General features: G+C 41.9%; 1 protein-coding gene across 1 annotated transcript in view; it reads left to right on the top strand.

Annotated features, from left to right (window-relative positions):
* Positions 1-244: 244 nt before the first annotated feature.
* Hsd17b4 (hydroxysteroid 17-beta dehydrogenase 4) overlaps positions 245-24,642 on the top strand; it is a 70,825-nt gene continuing 46,427 nt past the window's right edge. The window contains exons 1-8 of the mRNA XM_034518411.2: positions 245-446; positions 2,211-2,264; positions 15,171-15,278; positions 18,226-18,285; positions 19,474-19,495; positions 19,599-19,645; positions 21,501-21,585; positions 23,130-23,317. Of these exons, the coding sequence (XP_034374302.1) occupies positions 389-446; positions 2,211-2,264; positions 15,171-15,278; positions 18,226-18,285; positions 19,474-19,495; positions 19,599-19,645; positions 21,501-21,585; positions 23,130-23,317 (622 nt within the window). The 5' untranslated portion in view covers positions 245-388. The remainder of the gene's footprint in view (positions 447-2,210; positions 2,265-15,170; positions 15,279-18,225; positions 18,286-19,473; positions 19,496-19,598; positions 19,646-21,500; positions 21,586-23,129; positions 23,318-24,642) is intronic.

Below are 24,642 nucleotides of genomic sequence, written 5' to 3'. Positions count from 1 at the left end.
AGAATGGAAGCCAAGTGCTTTTCATCTAGGTCAATGGCTGAACTCAGAACACGTTGAATGAATGATGATGATGAAGTGAACTATATGAAAGTAGAGTGAGTAATAAGTCATTTAGCCACATGGACCGTGGCAGCGTTCTCTTCTGAAAGAATTTCTAAGGCAATTCTCTTGGACAGATTTTTCTCCCCGAAGAGGAATCGTACTGGACTACATTTCCCATGATGCCAAGCCAGACCCACGCAGGCGCACTTGGAACCACCGGCGCCAGTTTCCCGAAACCTGCAGGTCACTTGTTTGTGTCCCGCCCCTTCTCTCCCAGTCCGCAGTTCAGGTCTCCCAGAGCAGTACGCGGGGCACTGCTAGTGTGTGCGTGGTGCAGGATAGACTCATGGCTTCGCCGCTGAGGTTCGACGGGCGTGTGGTCCTGGTCACCGGCGCCGGGGGAGGTGAGCCTCGCGCCGGGCCCGCAATCCGGATAGAGGGACGGTGGCGCGCAGCTGGGGGATGCGGAGCTGGTGCTGGATCGGGAGGGACCGGCGTGGGCCAGGCTTGGAGGGGCACTGGGCGTGTTGGCAGGTGCCCGGGGTGCCAAGCCCAGAGGGGGCTCCTAAGGCCCACGTCTTTCCCAGGGGAGATGTCAGCAGGATTGCAGGGTGCACAGCTGAGCAAAGTTCGTCCTTTCTCTAGTGTGGCTATGGACTGTGACTTTCGCTGCTTTTGGACGCTTAGGCCTCTGTCAAGTCACACATGGGCTTAAAAGAACTTCTTAGGTCTGGCATCCTACCCGAGGAATTGACTTGCCAGTCGTTGAGTGTTTGTTTTCCTCTGCCTCATGATTCAAGTGTTTTTTTGAGAGGGCCACACACCAAAGTTCACCGGAACTGTGGCAAAGGTCACACACTGATGTGTGTGAAAGCGTGAGAGATGATACAGGGATACGGTTGGAAGAGAGGAGAACTTGAGAGCAAAGGACAGAAAATTAAAAAACCTCACATTCAGGTAGATGCTTTGCAGTGAAATGTCTTCATTAGTTCCACACCAGTTAGTAACCTCTAACCTCAGTGTGCAGGGTATTGACTTAACCTTCGATCTTGTTATTGTTGAGACAGGGTCTCATCTAGCCCAAACTGGCCTTCAACTCCTGATGTTCCTCTGTCTGTATATTTATCTGTATGTTTATCAATTTAATTTTAAATATAAGTTTTCTATTAAGCTTCCTCATTTAGCAATGAACTATATCAACTAAAACTGAAAATAAAGAAAGTTAAAAGAAGTTTAAGTCAGAGAAAAATCTTCTAACCCTGGTTGTTAACGTCACAGGTCAGTTTCCCGAAGATCATCACTATTTGCCAGTCTCAGAGATTCAGAGTTAAAATGATTTGTAGTTGACGGTTGCATATCCGAGGCTCAGCGCAGGTTACAGAAATCGCTAGACATTTAGAATAAGAGAGAATTCGGGCTTCAGGTGAGGTATGATTTTTGGAAGTCATACCTTTGAGCTGTCATCGGATCTCTGTCATAGTCCAAGTACCCTAGGTCATTAGTGTCCTGAACTAAGGGGACTGCCATTGACAGATCAGGAGACCAGGTTAAAAAGTTGCCTCTTTGGGATTATTATTTTTTTTTTTTAAAGATTTTATTTATTTATTTTATGTATATGACAAGTACACTGTAGCTGTCTTCAGACACACCTGAAGAGGGCATTGGATCCCATTAAAGATGGTTGTGAGCCACCATATGGTTGCTGGGAATTGAACTCAGGACCTTTGGAAGAGCACTCAGTGCTCTTAACTGCTGAGCCATCTCCGCAGCCTCTTCGGGACTACTTTTAAACATGGAGGGTATCTGAAGAGAAATAGCTGTTTAACCAGCAAGTGCCAGAGCCCGGGTAAGGTGGAGTCTGTCCCACTTCTGCTTCTAACATGTCCTATAATTGCTCCTGGTGGTGGACTCCAGCTCACATGCCGTGTTCTAGCAGCCTGGGAGGATGCTAGGAAATGGGTGGGAAAACATGGGTTTAAGTTGTCTCTAACTTCTGCAGTCAGAAGAGGGTCTGGGTGGAGAGGATGTTGAGAGTACCAACAGAGGGACCATCTTCTACCACTCTAATGAATTGTTGACTTAATATTTTAAGGTGGAGACCAAGCTTCATGGCCTGAAACAATCATGCTAACGTCTTACAACTTTATCTTTCCTTTATTTCTCATTAGGATTGGGCCGAGCTTATGCCCTGGCTTTTGCAGAAAGAGGAGCATTAGTTGTTGGTAAGTTGTTGTGTTTTTCTTTTTAAACTACTAGCTGTTAGCAAAAGTAGAATTTTCACAAGTACCCTTCATCCTTCTAGTGCGATTGAGATTTCATTTCATAATTTTTATTTCTGTCAGTTTTTTTTTTTTTTTTTTTTAGTTTAAGGCTAACTTTTTCCTCTATAAAGGTTGGCGTTTTATTTATTTTTTAAGGCAGAATCTTACTTAGCCCTGGGTTGTTGAGATTACAGGTGTTCACTACCATGCCTGGAATAAGTCACTTTCTGAAGTAACCTACATTTATAGACTTTCTCATTTAAAAGAATTGGTAAAGAGTATAATATTCATTGTATAGAAGAAAATTGTTGACAGTCTTGTGGGCTGTTACTTTTTGAGGTACAAGCTTATGTACTGACATGAGATATTAAATGAGAAGCCCCTGGTAAGTACCTTGGTAAAAGGAAGACATAGTTGATGTCATAACTGTGAGCTACCTTTTTTTTTTTTTTTTTTTAAAACTATTTCAATGGAAAGCTTTTTAAAATTTAAAATGAATGGTGGAGCCAATTATATAAATGTTAATTCAATGGTGGGGGTCAAGACTGATTGAAAGATGTGGTGTCAAAGAATATGGAGGATTCAGTAATCTGAGTAGGTACAGGAACCAGTCTGTCCACAGTTGGGGATGAATGGATGATAGAACAGGGGTGTATGCGGGGCAGACGCTCAGGCCTGATGATACTTTATAGCGTATTCTGAGGATAAAACTGCTGGCTAGCAGTGGCCTCCTAAAGTTTGGGCACTGTAATATTTAGCAAGGCTGCATATTTCTTACTGTCAGGTGTACTTGAGGACGCTTCATGTGCATGTCTGAAGATGCACACTTACTGTTTTCTCTTACTTCATGTGCTATTACGTTCTTAGTATTTTACCCTAAGCCTGTTTGTAATGCAAATTCTACTCTCTTTTTGAGTTTTCACAGAACTTGTTCACGCTTTCTTAACTCTTAAAGGACTCTAGAATATTTCCTTTTGCAAAGAGGGCCTTTTGTTCATTGGGTACATTGCTGACAGTTTTGTTGTTGTTGTTGCTTTTTTTACAAGAGGTTTTTTTCCTTTTCCTTTTTTTTTTTTTTTAGAAAAACCTAAGACATGAAAATAGTATATAAACTTATTTCAAGCCAGAGGTCATGGGGATATTTGTAATCCTAGCACTTAGGATGTGGAGACAGGAGGATGAAAAGTTCAAGGCCAGCCCTGGCTACACACAGTGAGTTCAGAGCAAGCCTAAGCTACAATGATAATATCTTTTAAAAACTAAACCAAATCAACCCAAATAAGCAAACTGTACCCCCACCACCCCCTGGAACCAAACAAAACCACCAGAACAACAAGCCAAGCAAAAAAATTGCATAGACACCTCCCACCCACCTCAAATCTCCTATCTTTTTTTTACTAAATAATTTCAGAGCAGGGAAGCTTGGGCTCTCCAGTCAGGCTCTTCCTCAGAGTGCTAAAGAAAAAGCACTCTAGTGATTTATGAGTCTGTTCTTCAGTTCTTGGCTGGTTTTCCTATAACCTCTGAATATGTTAAATTCAGATGATGAGGGGTTGAGTTCAAAGAAGATCAGATATACGAGGACAGTGTTTTTGTTTATTATCTCATTGCCTGGGGCAGTTACTCTGCTATTGCAACAAGTTCAAGGAGGCAGAATTACTGTGACTGCTCAGCCTGGCAGAAAAGATGGTTTTAGTTAGGTATTAAAGGGCAGGAATCAGTCTTTGTGAAGGTGCAGATGGATGGACACACACACACACACACACACACACACACACACACACACACACACTCACTTTAGATTTTGAGACTGTTTTTTGTAGCCCAGCCTGTCCAGGGGTTTGTTATTAACCCTGGCTAGCATTCACTGTGCAGTCTTTCTGCTTCAACCTCCTGAATGCTCCTGTTACAGGTGTGTGCTCCCACACCAGGCTCCTGTTACAGGTGTGTGCTTCCACACCGGGCTCCTGTTACAGGTGTGTGCTTCCACACCGGGCTCCTGTTACAGGTGTGTGCCTCCACACCGGGCTCCTGTTACAGGTGTGTGCCCCCACACCGGGCTCCTGTTACAGGTGTGTGCCTCCACACCGGGCTCCTGTTACAGGTGTGTGCCTCCACACCAAGCTCCTGTTACAGGTGTGTGCCTCCACACCGGGCTCCTGTTACAGGTGTGTGCCCCCACACTGGGCTCCTGTTACAGGTGTGTGCCCCCACACTGGGCTCCTGTTACAGGTGTGTGCCCCCACACTGGGCTCCTGTTACAGGTGTGCTCCCACACCAGGCTCCTGTTACAGGTGTGCCCCCACACTGGGCGACTTTCCTGGGGACTTTTTCCTGGGGTTGGCTCTAGAAACTCCTGCTAAGAAGTGGTATGCTATTTCCACTCCTATTTCTGTGACCAAGTCCTTCAGCCAACTGTGAAGCTAAGGGTGTCATTAAAGATATGTTCTAATTTCATAATAATACAAAATGCTATGTTTTATATTTCATATAATAAAGTATTTTAGAATATTTAAATTCGGGCATAAGCTTTTCTTTTGTTTTAGCTAAGGTATAGACTTCATTTCAAAGCTTATTTTAAGCCCCATGTGGTAGCCCACACCTGTAATCCTAGTGCATAGGACTTACATTCTAACAGTTCACACTTGGTTTTGTATAAATTACACATTGCAGTAAAGGTTTGAACATGTCTGAGGTAGGTGCTGGGAACTGAACAGGAGCTGAACTGTACCCAGTTCTCTGAGTAATGTCTTAGCTTGAGATCATGAATGTTAGACAGATTGAGGTCTTCTAGCAGGAACTGTAGTTGAAAATTCAGAAAGTTTTGTTCCCTTGAACTAAGGAAATATTGTCTTGAATAAATTAAGTTCCACTCTTATGAACTAAGATGGATATGGCTTCTTTTCTGTGCTATACTTACATAGTAATGGGTAAACAAATCTTCAGCTCCTGTGGGCATCGGCCAGAGTCTTTGAACCCTCTTGTGTCATTGTGACAACTAGAAGGTAAGTTCATGGGGAAAGTTCATCGATTGCCCTAGAAGCAGGTGCAAGTTCAATCCTGCCTTTATTGCCTAATTACGTGATCTCTTTGTAATCTGTTGGGTTACAGTGAGACTAAAGTGTGTGAAAAATTGATGACCTTTGTAGAGAGAAGTAAAGGGGCCAGAGTTACACTGAGTACCGGGTACCCATGTGTGTCAGAACTGGACCACATTCCTGCATTCATTAGTTAACATGAACTCTTTTTTTAAAGAACCTTTTTAAAATTATTTTTTTTTACATCGTGTGTGTGTGTGTGTCTAGGTCAGAGGACAACTTTCAGGAGTTGGTTCCTCCCTTTCACCATGTTGGTGAGTCTTGGGGATTCGAGTGAAGTCGCCAGGCATGACAGCACATGTCTTTACCCACTGAGTTATCTCAGCAGCTTGTTGTATAAGCATTGTCTGCTTGATGGAGCATCCTAGTGGTGTCTGCATGGACTTTGGGCTCCCTGCTTTGTCTTTTGCTGTGTAGCTCAGGTTGGCCTTGAACTTGTGATCTTGCTGCCTTAGCCTCACTCCTTCTGGGAGTGTAGGCATGTGCGGCTATGCCTGATGGCTCCTACTTTTAGGAAGCTTAGGTTGTAGTGAGAAGGCAGTAGAAACACAGTAACAACATAGGTGGAAATAAAAAATGATAGATGCTACAAGGGAAAAAAATTAGGGTGATTGGGATAGAAAATGCTAAGCCAAGACTCTAGAGGAGGAAGCTCCCAGGCGTGAGTATGGAGGCTTGAGTTTCTGCCAGAGATGCCCTCTGGAGCTGAGGCCCTGAGAGGAGGCAAGCTGCTGTGTTTTAAAGTTAGCAGGTGTGTGTGGGGTTGCTGAAGGGAGTTAAAACCAGAGATGAGAGCATAGAGCTAGCAGGAGGCTAGATCACATGGAAAGACCTGGGTCAGATGGTGAAATATTGCAGAGTGTGAGTGGAAGAGCAACATGACCTGGTGTAGGGAATTACTGTTTTATCCTGGTTGCTGACCGACGACTGTAAGGAAAGGGAAGGAAGGCCAGGAAGGCTGGGGACACAGGTTGGTCCCTTTTGAATATAGTTTGTAATTTTTAAAAGTGAAAACAAGTAAGAGTAGAAGGAAGGAGGCCAGCTGGGACCTTTTGTGGTCCTAGGAGTTGGTTGTCCTCTATGACATCATGTGGTAAAATGTAGTGCACACATGCTCGCCCGCAAAGATGGGGAAGCCTAGTCTCTTAGTGGTGTTTGGAGTTCACACCTTTGGAGGAGATTAGGTCTCAGTGGACATCTGTGGCCCCACTCCTTAGTTGGATCCTGGTGGCTTCATGAGGAAAGGGAAGACCTAGGGAGAGAAACACTGAGTCCACCTCTTGTAGCTATGTTGTGTTCTGTTTCTGGCTCTGTCTTTGCCTTTCTTATCTCTATCTTTCTCTGTGTGTACATGTCAGAGGTTAACCTCTGGTACCATTTATCAGGAGCTGTCTCTATTGTTTTTTTGAGGCAGGCTTTTATTGGCCTAGAGCTCACCAGTTTGGCTACACTAGCTGGCTAGCAAGCTCCTGTCTCTGCTTCCCCAGCCCTGGGATCACGAGTATTGCTGTTCTTGGTTCTTTGAGGTGTGTTCTGGGGATCAAGCTCAGGTCTTTCATGCTTTCAAGGCAAGTGATTTATTGTCTGGGCTTCACATTCTTCTCCCCTCTTGGAAATAAGAGCTCCTGTAGCCCAGGCTGGCCTTGACCTCAAAATTTACGAGTTAATCCTGAACTTCTGATCTTCCTCCCTACTTCCTTAAGGGAAAGACAAGTCAGGGATGATTCCTAGTATCTGTGAGTGTTCATTTCCTAAGACAGGAAAGAGTGGAGCCTGGCAAACAGCAGACACTTCTGTTAGATGTGCAGTAGACACTGGGAGCAGCATTCTGAGATGGAGGTCAAAGCTAGGGTGAAAACCTGTCTCCCTTCTCTACATTTCTTTTTGCTCTTTTCTCTGTGTCACTGTGACATGTAGCCCAGGCTGGCCTAGAATTCAGTCTCTAGTCAAGGACAGCCTTCAACCCATGCTCCTCCGTCCTCCACCTCTTGAGTGAATAGTCTCCATTATCTGTTCTCTTGGTTTCTGACAGTTTAGTTCTCAAGTAGAAAGCAGATATGAGATTTATCATTTAAACCAGCCAATGTTGCTCCCGTGTTCCTCTCTGCTGTGTGCTCTGCACAGGTAGATGGTAGCTCTATCAGGTAGAGTACAGATGAACAGGACAAGAGGTTGGAGGATCAATCATAGTCTTTAATTTCTTGTTTCTTCTCCTTTAAGGAAACATTTGCTTCCTTCCTGGTGAGGAAAAGAAAATCAATTAGAGACTGCTAAGGCTTGACTGACAGTATTGAAACTGAATCCCAGATGTGCTGAGGCATGGCTTTTGAAGAGGATTAAGTCATAAGGCTCTGCCCTCCTGAACGGGATTAGGGTTGAAGGGGCTTTCCCTTGCGTTTCCAATTCTTTCCTCAGATAGCCTTCCTCCACTCTGCAGCTACAAGACACTGTTACTGAAATAGAGACCAGTCTTCATCATGTAGTAGTTTCGGGATTTGGACATTGTACTCACTAGAGCAGTAAAGAATACATTCTGTTTAGTAACTACCCTGTCTTAGCAGCACAAGAGGTCAAGTCAGGAACCTGGTGAGGATTTTGCTCTTGAGAGCCTCTTCCTGAGCCCTTCACGTATTTAGATACATTTGTAGCCGTTCTAGAAAAGATTCTTTCTGAACCAAGGTGACTGTTTTAGACTAAACCGAGGGAACAATAGAATAGGCAGCCCAGGGGTTCCTTCCCTTCTCTAGCAGTCAGGTTGCCTAAGAGGAAGCCGGACAAGGTTCTCAGTAACCATTGCCTGTACCTTGTTTATACAAGGCTTGTCTTTCTCTAACATAAATATGTATATGTGTAAATCTCTCTCTCTCTCTCTCTCTCTCTCTCTCTCTCTCTCTCTCTCTCACACACACACACACAGAGAGAGAGAGAGAGAGAGAGAGAGAGAGAGAGAGAGAGAGAGAGAGAGAACAAGAACACACAACACCTGGTTAATTTTTCCTTTCTCTCTCTTTTGAAACAGGTATAATTGTCAGATAACCTAGCCTGCCTTTGAACCCCCAGTCCTCTTGCCTTCACTCGGAAGTGCTAGGATTACAAATATTTTACATTTAAGTTAAAAAAGAAAGAAAGAAAAAAAAAAAAAAACCAAAAGGAAAATACTTTGGAGGCTGTGAGATTGCTCAGCAGGTTAAAGCCCTCTGCTTAGCAGAGGAGCCGATGCCCTGCATTCTTTCCCCTGGAACTTTATATGGTAGAGTTAAAGAACTGACTCCTTCCTTCCAGTTTCCCTTCAGCCTCCACATGAGCCCTGCAACACCTGTGTGGGCCCCAAAGACATACATCTAAACATTGTCTTTGGTAGTACTCAGGACATGAGCATAAACGGGTTAAAAAAATCCATTGGGATCAAGCTATTGTAAAGTTAATTAAATATTTTTTTAGGGTGTGGGAGGTACTAGGGATTAATGAATCCAAGGTTTATGTCAGCTGAAGGAAATGACTTTTTCCCGTTTCTGGGAATTGAACTTAGAATTTTCTGCATGCTGAGAAAGTGGTTTTTCATTGAGCTATATCCCTAGCCCTAAAGTAATTCTTGTAAAAAATATCAGATTACATTTATTAATTAATTATTATTATTGTGTGTGTGTGTAGGGTGGGGGTGTGCATGCTATAATGTACACATAGAGTTCAAAGAACAGCTTGTAAAAGTTAGTCCTTTCCTTTCCCATTGTGGATCCTGGGGATTGAACCTGTGTTGTCAGGCTTGGTAGTAAGTTCCTTTACCTGTTGAGTCACCTCACTGGCTTTCATCTTGATTGTCAGTGGGACTGGATATGACTGGGTGACAGATATTTTGAATGTTAAGAAAATGTGTACTTTCTGCAGTAGTGTTTAAGTTATACCAGCATTACTCTTAGTGGATGGGTGGAGAGTTGGAAGACATTGTTGTATAAGCTATAGTGGAAAAAGCAGCCTGTGATTAACCAAAACACTGAAGTGAGCCTAGATGGTATGGCATCCTCAGATTGGCCAGTGGATAACAGGAAACCACTACGGATTTGAGTAAGGTACTAGACGCTCACAGTTACTTGGGCCTGTGACTAGGGAGGGCAGTGTAGAGGTGTTAGGATCAATGAAAGCAAGTGCCTAGGGCAGCTGCAGCAGTCAAGGCACAAAGTGATACAACAGGAAGAACTAGGAGAAAACTGGTCAGAAAGTCCGGCAGCAGCCTCCCACTGCAAACCATGAACCATGTGGCAGGGACTGGATCCTAACTGGGAGCTCAGTAACAGTTGAAGAATTCTGATGAAATTGAAGTCAAAGGTGAATGATTGATGGCCTATGCTTGTCAGAAATGGGAGGAAGGCAAGAGGTAGACAAATTAAAAGTGAGCTGGTACTGAAGAGATGGCAAAGGTGGTAAAAATGTGTCTGTGCAAGCATGAGGAGCTGACTTAGAGCCTAGAAACCACATTGAAAGAGAATGCAGGGTGTAGCGGCTCAGGTGGCTGTAATGCCAGTGCTTGGGAAGCATAGGCAAGTGGATACCTGCGCCTCTGTGGCCAGTCAGCCCAATCTGGTCAGTGAGCTCCAGGCTAATCAGAGGTCCTGTCTCAAAACCAAGGAGGGTGGATCTTGAGGAACCACATCCGAGGTTGATGTCTGACCTCCACACATCTGTGCAGTGTCCACCTGCACACACGGAAATCATGTGCAAAAACATACACAACACAAAAGTGAGCTCTGTTTTCATTGTTTCAGTTCTGGCTTAGCAGCCAGCCCAGAAAGCAGGAAACCGACACAGATTCTCTCCTCCGTTTCCCTTCCCTTCTCTTCTGTTTGTCCATCTTTTGAGACAAAACCTTACAGTTCAAGGTGGCCTAGTCCTCATCACTGTAGCCCAGGCTGGCCTCTGATCTTAGATCTCCTGTCTCAGCCTCCCAAGTGCTGTGATTACAGACGTGCATTGCCATGTGTGGCTCGTGTTTCTTCGGACTTAAGATTATTAACTACCTCTAAAGAATCATAAAACCTAGGACAAAAGATGAGGAGAAAGAACGAGAAAACCCATGTCTAGGAATCATGGCTTTCACAGCACATAGATTGATTACAGATAAATCCAGATTTCCCTCTCAGGTTTACACAAAACACTAAAAAACAGTGCTATGATCCTCGTGAAGCCATAGATGCACTCAGGTTGGACCTTTCCTTCTTGACATTTTAATGAAAGAATTTATGATTTGCAAGGCATATGAAAAAGAATTAAAACCTTTAAAAAATAAAAGTCATTTGAAAATATAACAGAGATGAGCTAGGCATTGTGGCACGCACCTTTAATCCAACAGAGGCAGGTAGACAGGTGAATCTCTGAGTTTGAGGCCAGCCTGGTCTGTAGAGTTCCACAGCAGCCAGAGAAATCCTGTCAAAAAAAAAAAAAAAAAAAAAATCCCAAACCCAATCCAACCCAACCCAACCCAATCCAAAGCAACCTAACCCAACCCAACCCAACCCAACCACAACCAAACCAAAATAACAAGACAGCAACAACAAAAAACAACTAATCAAAAAATAAAATAAAATAAAATAAAATAAAATCTACCAGAGACATATACCCCAAATAAAATATGGTACACGAGCAGAGAAAGTGGTAACGGATAGAGATGACTAATGAGAGTTAAGTGTTAATTCAGTAGAGCCAAAGACTGTGAGTTTAAACAGTGGGCCAGAGTTTATGCCTGTTCTTCAGATGGATAGACGTGCTGATAGCAATGCTGAGAGAAGTGGGAATTCTCTCCGACACATAGCTCTGTCTTCAGGATGACTATAACTGGATAAACTGGATAACTTGGCACTTTTAATTTATTTACCTGTGTATCTGATTATGGAGTACCGCATGAGTGTGTGTGACAGAGAGAGAGAGAGAGAGAGAGAGAGAGAGAGAGAGAGAGAGAGAGAGAGAGGAGAGAGGGAGAGGGAGAGGGAGAGGGAGAGAGGGAGAGAGGGAGAGAGGGAGAGAGGGAGAGAGGGAGAGAGGATACTGAGTTTTAAGTGCAGCTTAGAATTCTGTGGATCTACAAGTTTCTAATACAGTTGTTATTTAATGAAACCCTGAGAGTAGATTTTTAGGAGAACTGCCACCCAACCCAACAAAGAAAACAAAACCTCTACAGCTCTTAATAGACTCCCCAGCTAGCTCACTGATGGATTTAAAATGACAGGGAAAATAACTTGCTTAAGAAACAAACAAAAACCTTCCAGGGAGTGAGCTGAATTTTTTTTTTTTTTTTTTTTGAGAGAGGATCTGATGTAGCCCAGGCTGGCCTAGAATTCTCTGTGTACCTAAGGATAACTTTGAAACTCTTGGTCTGCTTTTTTATTTCTCCCATGTGTCAGGATTACAGGCTTGTACCAGGACACCTGCCTTTGAAGGGGATTTTTGAATCGTGAATTTGCAAATATATCACATCTTAGAAATTTGTGATGGATCTAGCGGAGAACACTCTCCTTAGCTATCATGACCTTCCCACGAATGTCATTAACAGGAGGAGTGGCTGCTTCATCCTTTTCTCTGGATCTTCCTCAAGCAAATATACTTGATTTATTTTTAGTAGAAATGATCGTTCTGTTTTAAGGCTGAGTAGCTTGGGTGTGACAGGAACAAGTGCTTCTAAACTAAAATTTAACGTAGTCTGAGTTAATGTATAAACTGTGTTTTTATCCAGGGCAGTAGTTGTCATTTCTCACTCTTAAAAAAACTGGACGTTAAGCACATCAGTGTGTAATTGTTAAAAGGTGGGAACATAGCTTAATATAAGCTGTTTGGCTTGTTACTTTTGCATCTGGAACCTTTACCATACATTGGAGTGGCAGCCGTGCTGCATAGTGTGGGTACCGACTGTTCTTTTTATATTTGAACACAGATAAACTTTTAAATTTTGCTTTCTAAGCCATTCAACACTTGAACACGTGTTTCTAGCCTCGTGACTGAAGGGATTTGTTATTTTAGTTCTGTTTAATGATACATCCTTTCTCTCAGCATTAGTGGCCTTCAGTGTTTATGTGTTTTGCTGCACTTTCTAACATCTCCACTTGGGGGCAGTGTTTCGTTACACAGTGGAAAATTTTCCACTTACTGTCAGTTTGGTCTTGGAAGTTCTTGTGCTATTTTACTTTATTATTATTTTATTTTTTTGAAGAAGGAGGAAAGAGTAGAGGGGAGTGATGTAATTATATTTTAACTGAAATGTAAAATAAATTAAAAAAGAATCACCAAAACTTGCTTTGTCTTAAAATTTTGATTTTTTTTTTTTTGTTTGTTTTTCGAGACAGAGTTTCTCTGTATAGCCTTGGCTGTCTTGGAACTAACTCTGTAGACCAGGCTGGCCTCGAACTCAGAAATCCGCCTGCCTCTGCCTCCCAAGTGCTGGGATTAAAGGCGTGCGCCACCACCGCCCGGCCTGATTACTTTTAACTAGGTTTTTTTTTTTTTTTTTGTTATTTAAATAATTGCATGGGAATGAACAGTTAATAGAATTCAGACTTTGAAGAATCATCTTCCTTTCTTTGCCTTGAGGGGTAATGTAAACCTGTTTATTATTTGTGTCTTTACAAAGAATTTTAATTTTAGTAAGACTGGTGATATTACTTGAGTAGGAAAACATTCCTGCATAAATTTAGGAAAACCCATTTTTTTAAAAGAAGAACAACAAAAAAAATGTTACCGGAAACACATTTCTTGTGACTGTTATTACACGTGGCTAGGTGTTGGCTTTTTCTGTCTGTCATCCCTTTATCTCCTTAGTCATATGCTACACATTGAGCCCTCACTCCAACTTAAAGGAATAGAAAAAAAACCCCTCAAAACCAAAACTCATCAATGTCAATTGTAGTATGTAACCTCTCACCATTTGTAATTAGTAATTTCTTAGGATTGTACTCAAAATCCTGTGGTAGGCCTATAAAGCGGTTATCATGATATCAAGTAGAATTGTGAACATTTTAAAACCACAGAAAGAAGGCCATGCCATGTGACATCTGCTCTGAAGCAGCTCAGGGCACCAGAGGTGAGACAAGACATAAATGTATATGGATGTGTGATAATGTGACTTACTGGTTACAGTGTAACAGAACCCTTCACAGTACAGTCTTTGCCCAAATGTTTCCCTGAGTTCTGTTTCTCTTAAGTTACATGGCACTGGTCTGCATGTGTCCTTAGTGTTTGGATGCTATGTCACAAAACTTGCCTTGCACTGCTGTGCCACTTGAGTTTGTCATCTGTCCCTAGAGTTTGGTGACAAGGCTTTGCTTTGTACTTCACGGTAAAGTCTGACATCATTCACTTAACTTTCAGTAAGTTAGAAACTGAGGTGGGTACCTTTCCCATGTGCTACCAGTTCTCTGAAAACAGTTAGTGTAGTCAGTGCTAGCAATTGAGTGTATGGGGATTTTGTGTATTTACTTTTTAAAAAGATGATGAAATCATGGTATAATCTAGTGATCGAAACATACTAGTTTCACTTATAATCTGTAATCTCTTTTAATAGATGTTCTCCTGAGTTCTAGATTATGACATTGTTTTGGGACAATTTACAAGTATTCTTCTCTGCCTCGTGGCTAAAAATCATACACACACACATTAAATAATGTTTTATTTTGACTGGGGAAGTTAACGTCGGTTTTAAGCTTACAGTACACTACAATTATTGGCATATGTTACATAGGAAGTCTATGTTAAGTATTCATTTTGCATAATTGAAACTTTAGGCCTATTAAGACTCCCCAGGTCTACTTTCTCCCAGTTTGTGGCAACCATCTTTCTCTTCTGTAAGTCTTTGAATCCGATTATCTCAAAAACCACATATAAGGGGAACCACTTAGTGTTTGTCCTATTCTGGTAGTTTTACTTCCCTTGGCATAGCGTGTCAGGGTTTACCCTCTCCGTCCATTGCTGGCTGTGGATGTTGGGCTGCCTCTGTACCTCAGCTGCAGTGCTAGCAGCTCTCCAGTATCTAAAGAGAATTTCTATTGTTTTTTCTTTTGAATTTAGTTCTTTTGACTAGATGATTTCACATGGATTGCTGGTAATTTTCTTTGTGCGTTTTTATTTTGTTAACTCATTTTAATTGCACATATTCCTGAGGTTCAGCATGCTGTTTCCTCTGTGCACATGTTTCCTCTGTGCACAAAGCATGCATCCGTCATGTCTGGGCTCTACCTTTCCTGCAAACCTGCTCCCACCGTCCTTCTCTATCCCTAGGTCATCAGGTCATCTTAAAGCCCTCTTCTTTGTTTATTTGTTTTAAAGTTTCCAGAACCCCAGGATTGTTTCCTTGTATATTTATTCTTGTTTCCTTGTATATTTATTCTTGAAGTGACTTTTCTCACACCTTCACCCACTCATGCCTCGCTCCTTTGCAGAGGGTTAAGTCATATCCTTTCCATTCCAAAAGAGAAGCAGAGTAAAAGTAAATAAAGTCGTGACCTGAACCTTAAGTTTTTTTGCTGTTTGTTTCTGTGTTGGAAACTTTATTTTCTTGGTGCTGGAGATAAATCCTGGCTTCTTTGTGTGAGGCAGGCACACTGCAGCAGAGCTGCCTCCCAGCAGAGGGGCCTGTTTTGATAACACGTATTTTACCTTGTGTTTGGTAAGATTGGTGATAACGTGGGTGGGAAGTGGGCAGGCGATTGAAGAACTACATCAATAATTTGAATTTTATATCTAAAACACTTGGGAGGTGGAAAAGATTAATTGCTTGTTTTTTGCCTTTCAGTGAATGACTTAGGAGGAGACTTCAAAGGCGTTGGTAAAGGCTCCTCTGCTGCAGACAAGGTTGTGGAAGAAATCAGAAGGAAAGGCGGGAAGGCAGTGGCCAATTACGGTATTTGATATACATAGACTGCTTACTTTCCTTCTGCTAATAAAAATTGCTTGCTTTGGTAATCCTTGAGAAATAACTCAGCATTACACTGAATCTAATGATGAAATTAGATTTTATCTAAATTTACCAAGCCTTTTGAGAACACGCTTTATATCATATGTGAGAATTGCTAAGCTTTTTATGTAGGTGATTTCACAAACTGTCCTGGTACTTAAACGGTTGAGGTGTGGCTGTGTTCTTAACAGGTGTGTTTAAATTCAAGGTCTCACACACCTCCATAGCATCTACTTTAATTCTTCTTAGTGTTTTAAAAGATTCTCACAGTGTGCTGTACTAAGTGGTGAATGGCCGTTTTCGGTGTTGCCTGCCATGTTCTATTGCAGTCTCTACTGTATGTAGCCTTAGCTTTGCAAAAACATAAGGGTCAAATTAGATGTTAAGTATGTTATGAAAATACCTGCAAATACAGCTTTTACATTCTGGTCTGTTGTTCTAGTAGTGTTGGAAAGAACTTTGTTGAATAGACTTACACTTGGGGCTTCTGGCTGCAGACTTTCCCTGGAGCCAGGCTTACAGGGAAGGAAATAGGATATGGTCCATAGTATGTGAGGGAGCATTAAGATGCTAATACAATGCTCACTCTCTTTCCCCCCATATTGGTGGTTTAGAAAAAGTGTCTCATTTTTTTCTTTAAACTAGAGCCATGTATCTCTACCTGTGGGTCACAACCCCTTTGGGATTCAAATGACCCTTTCACAGGGATAGCATGTCAGATATCCTGATAACAGATATTTACATTATGATTCATAACAGTAGAAACTCACAGTTATGAGAAAGTAGTGATTTTATGGGGGGGGGGGGGTCACCACAACATGAGGTTGCAGCATCAGAAAGGTTGAGAGCCACTGACCTAGAGCCTTAAAAACTTACAAGGACAGAAATCTCAGGCTCCTCCCTTTTGCAGCTCTCATGTGCATAGTCTATCAATCATCAGGGCAGCAGCCCCTCCACCCTTTCCAAGTGCTAAGGCTTTTCAGGGTTAGAATCTCAGCAGCCATTGGAAGTGCCTGGGCAGGTGAGGCTCAGGCAGCTCCCCGTGGCTACTGGAGCTGGTACAGCCCCTTATGCTCATCTGTAGGGAGCTCCCAGCCTTCCTCAGGAAGTCTGCACTTCAGCCATCTAGACACTGAGCACTGAGGGTCAGAGAATCTGAAGTCCAAGTGCTCCGCAGCCTAAAGCTTGTTGAGTGCTAACATGGTGTCAGATCTGTGGAACATTTCACAGTGGCTTCACCTGACAGAGTGCAGTCAGTCCTGAACAGGCACAGTAGGAATTATACATGCAATTACCTTCAGGTGTGAGTGTAAGGCATCCAGGGCATGTGAAGAAATATTTTGCATAGAGTTGGGTTACAGCCACAAAATAGATCATTATATGTAGGCAGATACTCCAAAACTTGAGAAAAAAATGATCAGAAATACTAATGGTTCCACACATTTTGGAAAATGGCTAACATACAGATACAGACACACACACATACACACACACACACACACACACCTCAAGACAAACAAACAAACAAAAAACAAACAAACAAACAAAATTCAATGTCTCCTTCTGTAGTTCAGGTTGGCCTGAGAAATTGAGATACTTCTCCCCTTAACTCTACCAAATATAGCACCTGGCCTCAACCTGTATCTCTTACCAAGGACCATATGGATCCCATAGGTCCTGGGAAAGAGGTTGACATTATTCCTGGGTCTCATAGAAGAGCTGACATTTCCTGGGTCCCGTGGACAGGACTGCTGGTCTTTCCTGGGTTCTCCTTTGTGAATGAAGAGGCTGTAGCGAGGCAGAGCTGACAGATGACAGCAGGCAAAGCCCGCCTTTGAGCTTGCCAATGAATATATGAACCCACATTGTTTTCTTTTTTGTAGTTAATAGTGCAAAACTGGTCAGCTGTATAATAATGCATATACTTATATACATGAAATGTGTACTTCTATCTCTCCCACCTCTTAATTTGCCATTAGGGTGCAATGTTTCTGTAGCTATGTAAAATTAAATATATTAAATTAAACTGAGTACTTGCTATGCTGGCCACACTGTTGCACACTCAGTACCCACATAGCTGGCCACACTGTTGCACACTCAGTACCCACATAGCTGGCCACACTGTTGCACACTCAGTACCCACATAGCTGGCCACACTGTTGCACACTCAGTACCCACATAGCTGGCTACACTGTTGCACACTCAGTACCCACATAGCTGGCTACACTGTTGCACATTCAGTACCCACATAGCTGGCCACACTGTTGCACACTCAGTACCCACATAGCTGGCTACACTGTTGCACACTCAGTACCCACATAGCTGGCCACACTGTTGCACACTCAGTACCCACATTTGATATTCGTTACTGTTTGTACAATGGTGGAAACAGCGCCTTTTCAACTTCGTAGGAAGTGTAAAATTTAATTAATATGTAATTACTTTGTACCCTTCCCTTTCCCATAAGCAGTTTTATTGGCAGCACTCCTCTAGCTAGTCTTTGTCAGAATTTTTTGTTTGTTTTTGTAGTTTTTTTGAGACAAGAGTCTTTCTATGTAGCCCTGGGTGTCCTGAAACCCAATCTGTAGACCAGGCTGGCTTTGAACACACAGAGATCCTTCTGTCTCTGCCTCCCAAGTGCTGGAATTATAGCCTTTTCTCAGCATTTCTTATTCATTCTATTCTACTCTTATTGTGCTGGTTAGTGGATTGTCTGGCACGAAATGTCTTTGGTAATACTACGCCCTGTATTGAATGCTGTACTCGACTCTGCTGATTGCTGTGCCTGTTCTGAGTTAATTCTGTTGGGTGGTAGTGTCACTCATGTGCTCTGAGCCACGGAAAGTGATTGTGAGGAAGGTTATTGACATTTTGTCCTCATTGCTCTTCTCAGATTCAGTTGAAGCAGGCGAGAAGCTTGTGAAGACAGCACTGGACACCTTCGGCAGAATAGGTGATGTTTTCTTGCATTTATGGTGTCTTTAAGTTCCATTTCTGTTTCTGTGGTAAAATATTTCCAGGGAAAAACAAGTTAGGGAGAAGGGGATTTATTTATTTTGACTTGCAAATCTAGGATACAGTCTGTTGTGGGATGTTATTGACAGGATTTCAGATACCAGTTACGTCATGAAATCAGCAGGACAGAAGTGTATGGGACTTGCTTGCTCGTACTCATCACTGAAGGAAGTCAGGGTAGGAACTCAAATAGGGCAGGGCCTTGGAGGCAGGAGCTGATACCAAGGCCATGGAGGGTTGCTGTTTACTGACTTGCTCCTCATGGCTTGCTCAGCCTGCTTTCTTATAGAACCCAGGACCACCAGCCCAGGAAAGATACCACCCACAAAGAGCTGGACCCTCCCCCATCAATCACTGATTAAGAAAATGCCCTACCAGCTTGACTACAACTTGAATTTATGGAAGCCTTTTCTTAGTCGAGGTTCTCTCTTCTCAGATGACTTTAGCTTGTGTCAATTTCACATAAAACTATCCAGCACAGCCAGGCTCTTCACTTTAGAGATGTCCTCTTGGTCCTTCCTCTCTAACTTCTTCTCCTGGTTTACTCCCAGACATTGTTATTACAATTAAGGATTGCAAAAGGGCAACAGGGCCGTGGGTCTCCAGTCTGCACAGCACTACTGTTCATCAGTTGAGTGTATCCCTTCTTGTTTAGTCCAACATACTTGTTCTAGTTTGTAGGTTGAATCATAAGAGCCATGGTCATGTGCCATCTGACAGGGACAGAAGCCACAGAGTCTGATGCAGAGAAAGGGGGTAGCCACAGGATTCTAGAGGCTGAATCTTTAAAAACCTCACTATCTTTGCATAGTGAGATTACAAAGACTTATCAGAATATTAGTTTCTGGCTTCAATGGGTTTGTTAACCTCCCTGCCCTCCCCTCTCAAGTGGATTGCAGGCCTGAAGAGAGAAGATTTAAATTTTTAAGTATGACAGGAAGACCTGATTATTGTGTTTTTGTAAGTTAGTCTTTTTCTTTGTTTGCTATAGGTATTAAAATTTTGTTTTGATAACAGTCTTATTTTATATTGTTTTTCTGGGGAACATTTTAAAAATAAATGCAAGTTATAAGTAAATTAATATGCTTACTTTCATTTATGTAACTTGGATCTTTTCATATTGTAGATGTTGTGGTCAACAATGCGGGGTGAGTCTTTCTGTATTTTCATTTGTAGTAAGTACACACCACTGCATTTACCGCTGTGCGTTTTCTCTTTCACTCTGACCATTCTGTATTATCAATATTTTAGAATCCTGAGGGACCGTTCCTTCTCCAGGATAAGTGATGAAGACTGGGGTAAGATGTTTTTCTTGCTCCTTTGGAGTGTAACTATCTATTTTGTCTTTTAATACTTAGTGAATATGCTATTAAGGAAATACTTTGTATTTGCTACTGTTAATATAAATGAGTTAACTATTGAAAATGATTTATATAGTTAGAAGTATCCTATTTTTAAACATTTGTTAAAAAATAGTCATTTGTGAAAGTTACCGAAAACAGTTTTGTTTCTTAGTATTAACTCTTTCTAGTAGCTTTTACCATGTTTTATCTAACTCTGTCTCTGCGTGTGTGTGTGTGTGTGTGTGTGTGTGTGTGTGTGTGTGTTTTCCCCACGAGAAGAACAGGATATAGAACAGCCCAGGGCACTACAAATTAAAAACAAAGGCCTTAAGAAGAGGGTAGACTAAAACCTGGATGTTAATCTGAAGCTTTCAATAAATAGGAACTATTTTTCATTTTCCTTCCCCGTATTGTAAAGGTTGAGTTTATGTTACTGTGAAAGCCCATTACATTTATTTTTCTTTTGTTTCTGTTTACGGTCATCAAAAGTAAGCAGACCAGTGGCTGAGAGAGTGGCAGCACAGCTGCTGAGGTGGGATAATTACATCATTGCTAAGATGAAGTTCAGTTTCTGTCCCTAGAACTTTTGGTAGAGGTACAATGTCCTGGTACCTGAGAATTAAGCAAAGGAAAGCTTTTAATTCTTCCTTGGGACAGCTGGGATAGGAAGCCGGAGAACAGAGATCTCATCGATGGGACTCCATCCTACCCAGTCCCCCATTCCTTATCAGCCCTTCGTCCTGTCTTAGTTGGCATTTACCCTGACTTTCATCTAGTATTTGTATGGAAACTTTTTTTTTTTTTTTTTTTTTTTTTTGAATTCCAGAATGAAACCAAATGAGTAAGAATGGTAAAAAATGGGACAGCTCTTAATCCAGGGTTGTTTTGTAAAGTGTTCTTCAGGTGGTCCACTCACTGCATTGAAGTCTTTAAAAGCAGACAGTTTAACTTGTTTGAAAATCTTGGCAAAAATAGAGATAAGAGTATTTATCGATACTCCCTGATGATGAGCTGTGCGGTCTATGATTTGTTGCTTTGAGTATAAGTTATATACGTCAAATTCATGAGTATTTATTTAGATATTTGTTTTTAATGCCTGCATTAATTCATGTATGTGTGGGATGGGTATACATATACATTTATATGCCAGAGACAAGGTTAGGTTGTTGTCCTGAGGAATGCCACCTACCTCCTTTGAGATAGAGCCTCTTATTGGTCTGGAGCTCACTAGTTGGGCTAGATTTGTTGGTTAGGAAGTCCCAGGTAGCTGTCTTTGCCTCACCAGCACTGGGATTTCATGTAGCATTTGCTACCATGCTTAAAGTTTTCACATGGCTTCTGGGACTCTAACCCAGGTTCTTATGCTTGTGTGACAAGCACTTTGCCAGGTAAGCTAAATCCCTACAGGTTTGGATTCAAACCTGTATTCAAAGGCGGTTGGTCTCAAGTTGCTTTGGGTGAGTTTTTGTTGCTGGATGCACATGCAAGTGGAGATGTAAAAAGACTGTACTGTCTCCTTCTTGGGTTATATTAGCACATTTTTATTTTGAGTGAGCAATAATTAAATACAATATCATGTTTAGATTAATGTAAGGATTACAATAATTTTATAAGTTATAGGAGAAGCTCATAGGTATGGCTATGAGTTGTTGATCGGTAGCATAATTATAACCAAAGCAAAAGTGGTTATCTGGGTGTGAGAATAGATGGTTAGGAATGCCCCATATAAAATGAACAATGTTTGTGTAAGTTTATTCTAAGACACACCTTACTTTTGACAAACATATAATGAAAACAATTTCTTTTTCAGATATAATTCATAGAGTTCACTTGCGGGGCTCCTTCCAAGTGACCCGGGCAGCGTGGGATCATATGAAGAAGCAGAAATTTGGAAGGTAGAGTTGGCTGCAGCTAGCAGCGAGGATGTTTGCACAGAGTGCTATTCATGGGTGTATGGTGCTGGGGCAAGCACTCTCACACCGGTGCAGGCTTTAGAGTACAGTTTAGCACACACCCACTCATCAGTTTTGTAGTTTTCTTTTACCATATGTTTTTCATTATCAATACATTTCCCATGAGCCTTTATCACGTTTTTTTGTGTGACACTGTTCTTGAGGAGACAAGATGTGAATCGATCTCTATTCGTCCCAGATGGGAAACTAACAAGAGTCAACAGTACAGACACCACCAGAGTTCAGCTTAGCAAAACAAAGTCAAGAGCTTTATTGGCGTTAGTTACAGGAATGTGGATGAGAGCCTACTAAACAGAGCAGCAGTGACTCAAAGACAGCTGCATCACCAAAATTCCCCCCAGCATGGTGACAGTGCACAAAAACTGGACCCTGGGAGCTCACCGTACAGCCTACAGGAAGCTTAACTCATTAGAGAGCATCTTCTTAGGTGTCTTAGTGAAGCTGAGCCTTTTCCAGACAGCTCAGCTTGGCTGAGACTGTCTTTTAGTAGCTGTCCTTACTACCTATATACCCTTTGGGAGGAGGGGTCTAGTGAATCCTGTCAGTTTCAGGGACTTTCTGAAGTCTGAATAATTTACCTACTGAGCTTAAAGGGCTCCCCCACAGCAATCCCCTTAGAACATCCTGTTGTTTGACCCTTGTAATCATCCTGTGGCTTCATGAATTTCATCCCAAGACAGAAGATTTTAATTTTGTAGGAAACTACTATACAACAACTTCAGAAAGCAGTGTAAGCACTGAAGGTTGTTATTTGCTGTGCCCAGCAGCCAGATGGACAGAGAGATGAGTGGCCATTTCTTCTCATGCTAGCACAGGCTAGTCTTTGTAAAGTGTTTGGGATCAGGAGTTCTCTGTCGCTGCAAAAGTGTAACCTGTTTGTATTTACATTTATTCTGTCCTCTGTGTGTCAGGGTCAGCCCTGAAGTTTAGGTTTCACACGGTTGTAGAGGCAAATTGTTAATGATGCTGATTTTTTTTTGAGACTCTTATTTTATCTTGATCTTGACAGTTCTGAAAGAAAACGATGTGATTTATTTTGTTGTTCTAAGTGGAGTGAGATTGTGTCAGCTTATATGATGGTGTTTACTATTATCCAGAAATGGAGCAGCAAAGTGATGACCACTGAAGAATTACAACTGTTTGACCTAATATTTCTTGCTAAACATTAACTTACATGTTGCTAGTTTGTGTTTATAAATATTGTTTTTGGTAGATAGTATATTAATATTGTTATATTTAAATTTACTTGGCTCTAACCAGAGATTTTTTTCTATGTACTAAATCCTGTAGTTGTATTATGAAATACCACTTTTATATCGACATCATTCTAACTGTATGATTCACAGCCGTGAGAAGTGAAGCAGGGTGTAGAGTCACTTTTGACGGCACCACACCACAGCATCAGAATAGTTAGGGTTGCAGTGTCGGCAACACAGGAGAGATGATGTCGATGTTGGTTTTTTCAGAATCCTTATGACTTCCTCAGCTTCTGGAATATATGGCAACTTTGGCCAGGCAAATTATGGTGCTGCAAAGCTGGGCATTCTGGGTCTCTGCAATACTCTTGCAATTGAAGGCAGGAAGAGCAACATTCATTGTAACACCATTGCCCCCAGTGCTGGGTCACGGATGACAGAGACTGTGATGCCAGAAGGTGAGTGTGCTAGTCTGCCACACTGTGTGTGGAAGGTGAGTGTGCTAGTCTGCCACACTGTGTGTGGAAGGTGAGTGTGCTAGTCTACCACAGTGGAAGGTGAGTGTGCTAGTCCGCCACACTGTGTGTGGAAGGTGAGTGTGCTAGAGTCTGCCACACTGTGTGTCAGAAGGTAAGTATGTTAGAGTCTGCCACACTGTGTGTCAGAAGGTGAGTGTGTTAAGAGTCTGTCATACTGTGTATGGAAGGAGCTTCGCAAAAGAATTTAATTTTCTGAATACTTAAGAGAAAATTTCTTTCCAATTTCAAGAGCATTTTTGTAATTTATGGCTGTTGTTGAAAAACTTAAAGAGTACAGTGGAAACTATAGGAAATGGCCATTAATTTTTCTTCTTGGAAGTAAACTTTCATCCCTTTTCTCTACATAGATATACCCACACATGCTTATGTAGACAGGATAATAGCATTTTTTTCTATTTTATAATAAGTACAACACAATTATTTATAATAATAGATTATTTATATAGATCATATAAAGTACAATATGAAATGCATAGCACAAATATAGAATGTAATGTACTTTTTTGGGAGCAGTTTTGCTTTATAGGAAAATTGGTTAGAGTCTAGAGTTCTCATGCATGTTTCTTTCCTGGGTTCTATGAACATCCATGCTGTCTTGTTATAACTGATGAGCTGATACTGATTTATTGTGTTATCCAAGGTTTGTAGTTGCATTAGGACTCACCTTGTCCTATGTAAGACTTCTTACAGATGCATACCCTCGTGTGTCCACTCTTACAGAATCGTACAGAGCTCACCAGTGCCGCACGTACTCCTTCCCCTTTCCTTCTGGATGGGGAAACCTGTGTATTGTTTGGATGTAGTCCACGGTGTGGGGCACCACTGTTCGTTTATTAACTTACCTATAAGGGCATCTTGGTTGCTTCTGTTGTCTTTTTGTCTTGTTTTATTGTTGTAGTAAAGCCACTGTGCTAGAGAGTTTTTATGTTAATTTGGCACAGGCTAGAGTCAGTTTGGGGAGAGAGAAACTCAACTGAGAAAATGCCCCCCACCACATTGGCTTGTAGGGCATTTCTTGGTTAATGATTAGATTGATGCTTTTAGGCACGTCATGTGGTGCCACCCTGGGCAGGTTGTTCTGGATGATATAAGAAAGCAGGGTAAACAAGCCATGAGGAACAAGCCAGGGAGAAGTGCTCCTCCGTGGCCTCTGTATCAGTTCCTGCTACAAGGTTTCTGCCATGAGCTCCTGCCTTGCGTTCCCTAGAGGATGAGATAAACCCTTTCCTCCCCAGATATCTTTT

Source organism: Arvicanthis niloticus, chromosome 14 (genome assembly GCF_011762505.2).
Source record: "Arvicanthis niloticus isolate mArvNil1 chromosome 14, mArvNil1.pat.X, whole genome shotgun sequence".
Lineage (NCBI taxonomy): Eukaryota > Metazoa > Chordata > Mammalia > Rodentia > Muridae > Arvicanthis > Arvicanthis niloticus.
Note: the sequence above shows the minus strand (reverse complement) of the source record. Positions and strands in the feature narration are given on the sequence as shown.